Source organism: Arvicola amphibius, chromosome 4 (genome assembly GCF_903992535.2).
Source record: "Arvicola amphibius chromosome 4, mArvAmp1.2, whole genome shotgun sequence".
In the NCBI taxonomy this organism is placed as follows: Eukaryota; Metazoa; Chordata; class Mammalia; order Rodentia; family Cricetidae; genus Arvicola; species Arvicola amphibius.
In genome coordinates, this window is record NC_052050.1 from 62,728,415 (window position 1) to 62,736,800 (window position 8,386).

General features: G+C 52.6%; 1 protein-coding gene across 1 annotated transcript; it reads right to left on the reverse strand.

The window, feature by feature from the left end:
* Positions 1-209: 209 nt before the first annotated feature.
* Positions 210-8,023, reverse strand: LOC119811486 (L-amino-acid oxidase-like). The gene is made up of 6 exons (XM_038325416.2): positions 7,742-8,023; positions 6,779-6,891; positions 5,876-6,077; positions 4,451-4,519; positions 2,592-2,728; positions 210-1,041 (listed from the first exon to the last, which is right to left on the reverse strand). Exons 1-6 carry the CDS (start codon positions 8,021-8,023, stop codon positions 210-212), a joined length of 1,635 nt encoding a protein of 544 aa, XP_038181344.2.
* Between the last annotated feature and the right edge of the window lie 363 nt (positions 8,024-8,386).

Here is an 8,386-nt window from a genome sequence, read left to right on the forward strand (position 1 = left end):
TAAAACAATGAGAGTTGAATTCAATAATTGCTTTATTGTTTTTCTCTCTGTGCCACAAGTTCTTCCTGATCTGTTGTCACAGATCCAGGGGTCATGGGCCTTGGGTCAAATCTGAGCAAAGCGAAGATGGGTAAAAGTGGGTTTTGCATCGTCTTCTGATGGACAGACTTGTTTGGAATCACTGTAGTTCCTGAGGCCCATATGGGTGTTTAGAGTTCACTTTTGGGGAAGTGTTCTTTTGTGTTTCTGGGGTTCCTTGTCAAAGATGAGTCCACAGCCTCCTGAATGTTCTTTGCCACCCTAAGTCCTGACTTGATAGCTGTGTCAATCCAGCCATGGGGCATACCTGTGTGCTCACCTGCAAAAAATACCAGCCCTTCTGGCTGGCTGAGCTCCTGGGCATAGTCCACATATTGGTAAGGGGTGAAAAAGGCAAAGGCACCCATGGAATAGGGGTCCTGGCTCCAGTTCTTGACTGTGGAGTAGGGACAGAGAGCACGGAGTTCTTCTTTGTTGCGATTGTGAATAGCAGCTAGGTCATCCAGAACAATGTCCACTACCCGGGTGTGGTCCAGGGCTGTGAAGAACGAGGAGTCATCATCCAGGGTGTAAGATGCTAGGACGACACCCACACCATTGGGGAAGATGTTGTTGGGATAGTAGATGAAGCGGGAAGGCCGGTCAGTGCTAGACTTCCCACTGAAGATGCCATCATGTTCCCAGAAACGCTGTGTGCAGGCCAGGATCACTTTGGTGGCGCTATTGTAGTGGACGGAGCGCAGAGCATCCTGCTTGCTGAGAGAAAGAGATGGCTGGAATCGGAGGAGCCGGGCAGCCTTGGCAGTGCTGGCTACCACCACAAAATCGGCAGTCACCCGCGCCCTGGGCTGCAGAGGGTCAGGTGTCCTGTAGGTCACGTGGACACAGTCGCCAGCCATCTCCACTTCCTCAGCTGGGGAGTTGAACCAGACAGTCCCCGGGACGAGCGAATTGTGTAGGGCCTGGGGGAGCTGGTCAAAGCCCCCAACGATTTCATCAAACCTGAGAGTGAACAGCAGAGAGGGAGATGAGTGGGTTGATGGACAGGTCCTTCAGAGGACAGGCCACTGGGACTGGACAATGACTCAGTCCCTTCACAGGCATGTCCCAGCCATGTTTTAGGGGGACAAACTGTTGGCAAAGAAACAAGGGCAAGCAGAGTGTCCATTAGCTCCAGGGACCTAGAGAAAGGCACTGCTTTGAGGTGACCAAATTGGAAACATGCATCTACCCTGAGCTCATAAAACTCCCTCCTCTGGTCACTTACCTCCTCTCGCCACCCAGGATGCCTGATCAGAAACTGACAAACACCCAGAATTGAACTTCTGATCCTCCTGCCTCCACCTCCCAGGTTCTGAAGTTATAGGCATTTGCTGCTCCTCCCAGTTTTAAGTGGTGCTTAGGAAGGAACCCAGGGCTTCATGCATGCACGCTAGACAAGCAGTCTAGCAACTGAGCCAGATTCCCCAGCCCTGGCCCCGGGTTCTTATAGCCCTTCCAAGGAAAGTAGCTAAATACTACTAAGCTGTTTTACTTAGTCCTCCTAGGACTTCCTTTCCTCCCACGCTCCTTCAAAGCAGTTCTTGGCTTGTATTCAAATTGATAAGAAGGGCAAGAGTCCATGCCAGAAGACCAGAATGTCTGAATAAATCAATATCCGGGCCTTCCATTCAGCTGTCCTGTAGCCTGTTTTTTTTTTTTTTTTGTTTTTTTTTTTTTGTTTTGTTTTTTTTTTTTTTGGTGTTTCGAGACAGGGTTTCTCTGTAGCTTTGGAGCCTGTCCTGGAACTAGCTCTTGTAGACCAGGCTGGCCTCGAACTCACAGAGATCCGCCTGCCTCTGCCTCCCGAGTGCTGGGATTAAAGGCGTGCGCCACCACCGCCCGGCTCTGTAGCCTGTTTTTTTTATTTTCATTTCTTCACAAAACCAGTTTATCTTTATCTTTTTGTTGTTGCTTTTTGAGACAAGCTGAGTCTGGAACTTCAGATCCTCCCACCCTTACCTCGGGTGGCATCACAGGTGCACACCACCTTGCCTGGCGCCCTTTTATCTTTAGAGCGACAGATCACGTGGTCAGGGACCAACGGTGACTGGAGTCTCAGGTTTGCATCCCTGCTAAGTCTTCCTGGGCTGAAAGATGACAAGTGCCCCTTGAAGCAGAGCTGAGGCCAGAGTCCCTGTCACAGAGCAGGTGAGGCTCACACTCTTTCCATAGACCCTTAGTGTTATCCAGAGGTTCTCAGGGTGGAGTCCCAACGTAGGCAGCATCTCAGAAGGCTCGCCTCCAGGCTCTACCCCAGGTGTTTAACACCCCCATCTGCTCCAGCAATTCTCAGAGTTCTTTGAGTCAGGATTCCCTCCTTTGTCCTCCCCTCCCTTTTTGAGATTAGTAAACTCAGAAATCCACCCGTGTCTGCCCTCTGAGTACTGGGACTGCGCAGCACCACACTGGCTTCCCATTTTGGAGGAATTTTTCTCCCAGTTTCTTAGTTCCTCCTTTCACTGCCATCCTCATCAGGAACTAGTGACCCCCTGTCCTGCCCCGTTCCTCACCGGGGTTCTTGGAAGAAGGAGATGATGCCACGCATGGTCTCCGTAAAGGCCTTGTAGTAGCCAGAGTCTGTGTTCAGCAAGTCCCCGATCATCTGCACAGCCCCGCGGCTCAGTTTCCCCACCTTGATCAGGTACTCCTGAGGAAATGAGGCAGGCAGATGAGAATGTATAAGGAGCTAACATGTGCGCCTTGCTTCCTATGCAGGGACAGCAAGGAACAGAGCTAGATGGAGCAGAAGGACACGTGTGTAGCCCCTGAGCCCCAAGGCCACCTTGTACATGTGTCCAGACACGATCCCCTTGGTCCCTGTTTAGGGACAACAGCTAACAGTAGATATGGTTTTCAGCCTACACACTATCAGCCGTTCATTCGTATAATCCTCTAAATAACGATAAGGGTTCATGCTTTGCCGATGGAGAAACTGAGTCCTGGTCTCTGTGTCTGCCCATGTGGACCCATTCTGGCTTCCACAGAAGACCAGGTTAGGAAGAATCTGAGTATCAAATCTGAGTATCATCCTATCCTGACCTTCCACCCCTGCCCCATCACCTGCTGATCCAGCCACTCCATCAGCAAGTGACCTCAGAGCTGGCTCATGCTGCACCTGCTGCCCTGATTGTGCCCTATGCTTTTTTTCTCGGCTCTGTGCCTTAGATAAAGCCGGCATATGGCTGTGACAAAGCTGGCTGGAATGGCTTCACCAGTTAGAGTGGGTGGCCATCTGGTTTGCCTGGGGCTGCACTGCTCCCTGTCACCAGCACACGCAGGGCCAGAGACCAGGCTCTGAAAGAACCTGCTAGGATGTCCAGATACTGCCGGCTGGGAAAAGTGCCACTATTCAACATACTTGTATAACCCAGAGGCTAAACCAGAGGGCCATGAAATCCTAGGAACAGCAACACCAGGGTTCCTGTAGACATGCTGGATCTGTTAGGACTGCCAACACCAAGGTTCAAAGAGGTTATCTCTGCCCCACATCTGAGGGCATGTTCATGGGGTGTGGGTCCTGGAAATCTCTGACTTGTCTCTTCTCTAATCTCTCTCTTGAGTAAGCAATTGTCAGACCACACATGGCCACAGGCTTTGACCCACCCAACAGCTGAAGCAAGCAGCCCACGGAGGCAAACTACAGTCAGGACCTGGAAGTGACTATCAGCTTCTCTCTCAGGATCAGCTGGACAATCCTACCACCCTCCCTCCCGTCCCCAGCCCCATGGGTGAGCTAGCTCCAGCATCCAGGAGCTAACAGCCTCCAATCAGGCCACATCTGGAACCTTCCTTGTGCTTTTGTTATCTGCAATGACAGGGATTGAACCCGGGGCCTCACATGACAGACCAGCTCTTACTCCCGTGGGCTATACCGCAGGTCCAGCCTTTCCTGATTGTCACCATAGTTCTGGTTTCTATGTTTTCATCAGTGGGAACCTACATACAGCAGTGGTCCCCAGCCAGTGTGTAGCCAAGCAACTCTGTAGCCGTCTTGGTTCATGCAAGTAAACATTGTGATTTTTGCACAACTAGATAATCATCTAAAGATACATTCTGAGACATTAGCACCTTGTTAAGCAACACACACCTATATAAGGTTTTCCCATAACTCTGTCTGCCTCGGCTCTGTGGGAATTATGGATGACCCCCTTGATACAGCAAGCTGTGACTAAGTAACCTTGATTGCCCTCCTTGGAGTGTCTCTGTTTAGTTCCCTCCCTCCCTCTCTCCCCCTCCCTCTCTCCTCCCCTAATGGAGCTTGCATTCTGTCGGAGCAGACAGTTAAACTAGACAAGTACAGTGTAGTACAATACGCCCCAGGAAGCAGTCCCGCTGGGGTGGCGTCGGGGCATAAGGTCTCAGAACTGACCTTGGTGGAGAAGGAGTCGTATTTCTCCAGGACCTCACGGCAGCTGCTGTTCTTCAGCTCTTCCACGATCTCAGGAGGGAAGAGGACAGGGAGGACATGCAGTGAGGGTCGACCTACAGAGTTTGTTCAACCCGCCCTGTCCTTCCCCCTTCCCTGTGCACTACATTTGTTCAACAGCCTCTCTCTCTCTCTTTCTCTCTCTCTCTCTCTCTCTCTCTCTCTTCTCTCCTCTCTCTCTCTCCTCTCTCTCTCTCTCTCTCTCTCTCTCTCTCTCTCTCTCTCTCTCTCTCTGTGTGTGTGTGTGTGTGTGTGTCACACTTTAATGAATCCTGCCTTCCAAAACTGTGCCCTAATAAATCTGGGATGGTGGGATTTTTCACCTCGCATGGATACCAGGTATGCAAAGGTAGGTGTCCAGGCTCCCCTATCAGCCTTGAGGTTCTGCCTCAAGTCTACCTCCTTGCCCTGTGTTGGGGACACTTCTGTGGACTTCTAGGTCACTGTGAAGCATGTAGGCATCAGAGGCTGGCCCCATAGAGCTGCTGAGAGAGGCTGGGTATGCTGACTCCAAGTGAACCACAGCAGGACAACACTGGGGGACACCCGAGCAGGGGCCTCCCACTGAGCTCAGTTGTCATCCTGGGGTCCTTCCAGGCCATGGAGAAGGCAATGGCATCGTCACTGCTGGGCCAGGTAGAGAAGGTGGGCAGGCAGTCAAGGTAGAGTGCTAATTGTTCTTCCTTGACAAACTGCCAGCCATTACGACTGCTCAATAAATGAACACTGAGCCGGGCGGTGGTGGCGCTCGCCTTTAATCCCAGCACTCGGGAGGCAGAGGCAGGCGGATCTCTGTGAGTTCGAGACCAACCTGGTCTACAAGAGCTAGTTCCAGGACAGGCTCCAAAGCCACAGAGAAACCCTGTCTCGAAAAAAAAAATAAAATAAAATAAAATAAACGAACACTGGTCCTGTACGAGCACCATTTTGTCACCTTAACACGTCCAGTCACCTAATCCTCATAGCAACCCGGGAACAGGAAGCTCTGGCAATAATGGAGAAGAGAGAAGGGAGCTGGCAACTGTTATGTCTGGAGTCACACAGCACATTCAAACCCAGAGCTTGCAGGGCTCTCTCTGAAATGAACCTGGTCCCAGCACGATGATTTCTCAGCTGCTACTTTGTACATGTCTGTACAGGCACCCATGTCTGGGGTCTGAGAATATACTGACTGCAGAGCCGGTGCCTGACACAGGACAGAGCCGTGAGAGGGAGCGGAGGCCAGTGATGCTCAGTTTGGTGCAGGCTTCCTACCCTCAAAGATCTGGGGTCCACTAAAGCTCCTCCCTGAGGAATCAGATGACCTGGAGGGTGTTCGTGCCCGGTGACCCTGGGGGAAGAGGTGGGCTGCCCTCCACTCTGCCTTACCTTCCTCAGCGACTTATCAAAGAGCTGTTCTGCCGTCTTCCCCACCTCGTCAGCTCTCAGCGAGTAACCCAGCAGCCCAGGGTCGGCCTGCACTGCCCCGGAGCGCTGCCGGACTCCATTCACCAGCACCCAGGTCTGATTGTTGCAGGGACTGAATTCCTTTAGCATCAGCCCAAATTTCCTGATGAGCTCACGAGAAAGCCTGTGAAGGGGGACAGAGACTTCAGGCTCTGAGAGCAGCGAGCCAACAGCCCTTCCTGCTCCCTGGGCCTACCTCCTGCCTCCCTTGGATTCACCAAGACCACCCCTGGCCTTTCTCCATGAGAGGGATGCCAGGCACCCTGGGCATTACAGTAGACTAGAAGCCGCAAGGCCAAGAGTGAGCTGGACTTCCTGCCAATGGACCTCTATGATGGCTGAGATCTTGGCCACTTTGTGCAGAACCTGCAACCTTCACACTTTCAAGGGTGAACATTCCTAAACATTCCAGTTCTTGGGGGCACAATGAGGGTGGTGTGCGGGGTGTGTCTGTGGAGCCAGCCTTCCTGGAGGCTACGTTCACTACTCTTGAACTTCTCCACACTTCTCACCCATTCAGAAAGAGTCTCCTGGAAGGATACCAGGCTTTTTTTCATTTACAAACTCAGAAGGCTGCTGTTGACTTTGCAGCAGGTTTATCTTAGACCACCTTTCTTCTCTGATCCTGAACCCATGCTCCTTGGCAGCCAAACCTAGCACAGCTCTCTCCTTACGTGGATTAAACCCTGAGGCTGGGGGACACTCCTGGGCTGCCCTAGGGCTGAGAAGTCAGTTGAGTCAGACCCTAAACCCTAGGCTTCCAGCAAAGAGCTCCATCCACTGTCCTCCCTTGACAGCCCTCATCTTGGCCTTCCTCCTATTTACCTGTGGTTGTTTGGGATCCGCATGGCGCCCAGCTCTATGTACCAGTGTGCTCCAGGGACTCTGTGGGTTTCGATTCTGCCACCTACACGCCCTGAGGCCTCCAGGACAGTCACCTGGAAAGGTAGACAGCTCTTTAATGGACTCAGTGAGCCTTGTTGCATACCCCCCATACAACACTCTCCTCCCCTGTGTCTGTGATCCAGACTTACCACCCTATCCCTTTTATCCTCCCTCCCCCCTTCCCTTCTATCCTTCCTCCCTCCCTCCCTCCTTCCCTTCTATCCTTCCTCCCTCCCTCCCTCCTTCCCTTCTATCCTTCCTCCCTCCCTCCCTCCTTCCCTTCTATCCTTCCTCCTTCCCTCCCTTCCTCCCTCCCTGCCTCCCTCCCTCCCTTCTTCCCTTCTATCCCCCCTCCCTCCCTTCTATCCTTCCTCCCTCCCTCCCCCCTTCCCTTCTATCCTTCCTCCTTCCCTGCCTTCTATCCTTCCTCCCTCCCTCCCTTCTTCCCTTCTATCTCCCCTCCCTCCCTCCCTCCCTCCTTCCCTTGGATCCTTTCTCCCTCCCTCCTTTCCTTCTATCCTTCCTCCCTCCCTTCTAACCTTCCTTCCTCCCTCCCTCCCTCCTTCCCTTCTATCCTCTCTCCCTTCTATCCTTCCTCCTTCCCTCCCTCTTCCCTTCTATCCGTCCTTCCTTCTTTCCTTTCCTTTGCAGTGCTGCGGATGGAAACTACACAGTGTTCCTCACTCTACCACTGAGCTACAGCCCCAGCTTCATCCTGCCTCTTTCTGGAAGCCACTCTTGAATACTGGGTGAGCGTATCTGCCCTCCTAACCCAGCTACCCTAGAGCCCTAGAGCTCCCTCTCAGCCCCAGCTCCCCAGGAATGTCTATAAGCTTGACCTTCTACCTCCCTGCTTAGAGCCCAATCCTCCCACAAGAGATTCTCCCCTGCCCCATCACGTACCTGGTGGCCAGCATCCTGCAAGATCTTGGCAGCGGTGAGCCCAGCCATGCCTGCCCCAATCACCACCACCTGCTTCCTCTCTGCTGTCTGCCCCAGTCCATTTCGAGCCAGCTGCAGCAGCTCCTCATACTGCGGGTCCTCAAAGCACTTGACGAGCTGGCTGTTGAAGGCCTGGGTATCCAAGCTCAGCACAGACAGGAGGGTGAGAGCCAGCCAGCTTGGGAACATAGCTGTGGATGTGGCAGTTAGGCAAATGACTAGGGATGAAGGAGGACTGGCCATAGCCCTTGATCTGAAGAAGATTTATCACTGGACCTGTGATGCAACATCCCAGGCACTCCCCAACCCAAGAAAGCCTTAGTCATGGGTCCTCCCAAGTGGACCTGCCACTCTTCCTGCTAGCCCACAAAAATGCCCTTCAGGTACCAAAGCCTCTCACTCAGAGAGTGACACATGCACGTGTCTGCATTGCCGTGCAAAAAATGAGGTAGACCTGCCCACCACATGGGATTTCCCAATGTCCACCACCACTTGAGGCTACTACAGACTTTCTGCTGCAATGAGAAGACCCTTAACTCAGTACCACAGTGAAAGACAGAAGATTGGGAACCTGAAACCTTGTATAATAAAGCAACAGTCCCCAAG

Excerpts from the sequence above, each read along its gene's own strand:
- LOC119811486 (XM_038325416.2), bottom strand. The coding sequence starts at position 8,023 with ATGGCCAGTCCTCCTTCATCCCTAGTCATTTGCCTAACTGCCACATCC. Across the intron at positions 2,729-4,450 it reads ACGACTCCTTCTCCACCAAG|GAGTACCTGATCAAGGTGGG; the intron begins GTCAGTTCTGAG and ends TCATTTCCTCAG. Across the intron at positions 1,042-2,591 it reads TCCTTCTTCCAAGAACCCCG|GTTTGATGAAATCGTTGGGG; the intron begins GTGAGGAACGGG and ends GTTCACTCTCAG.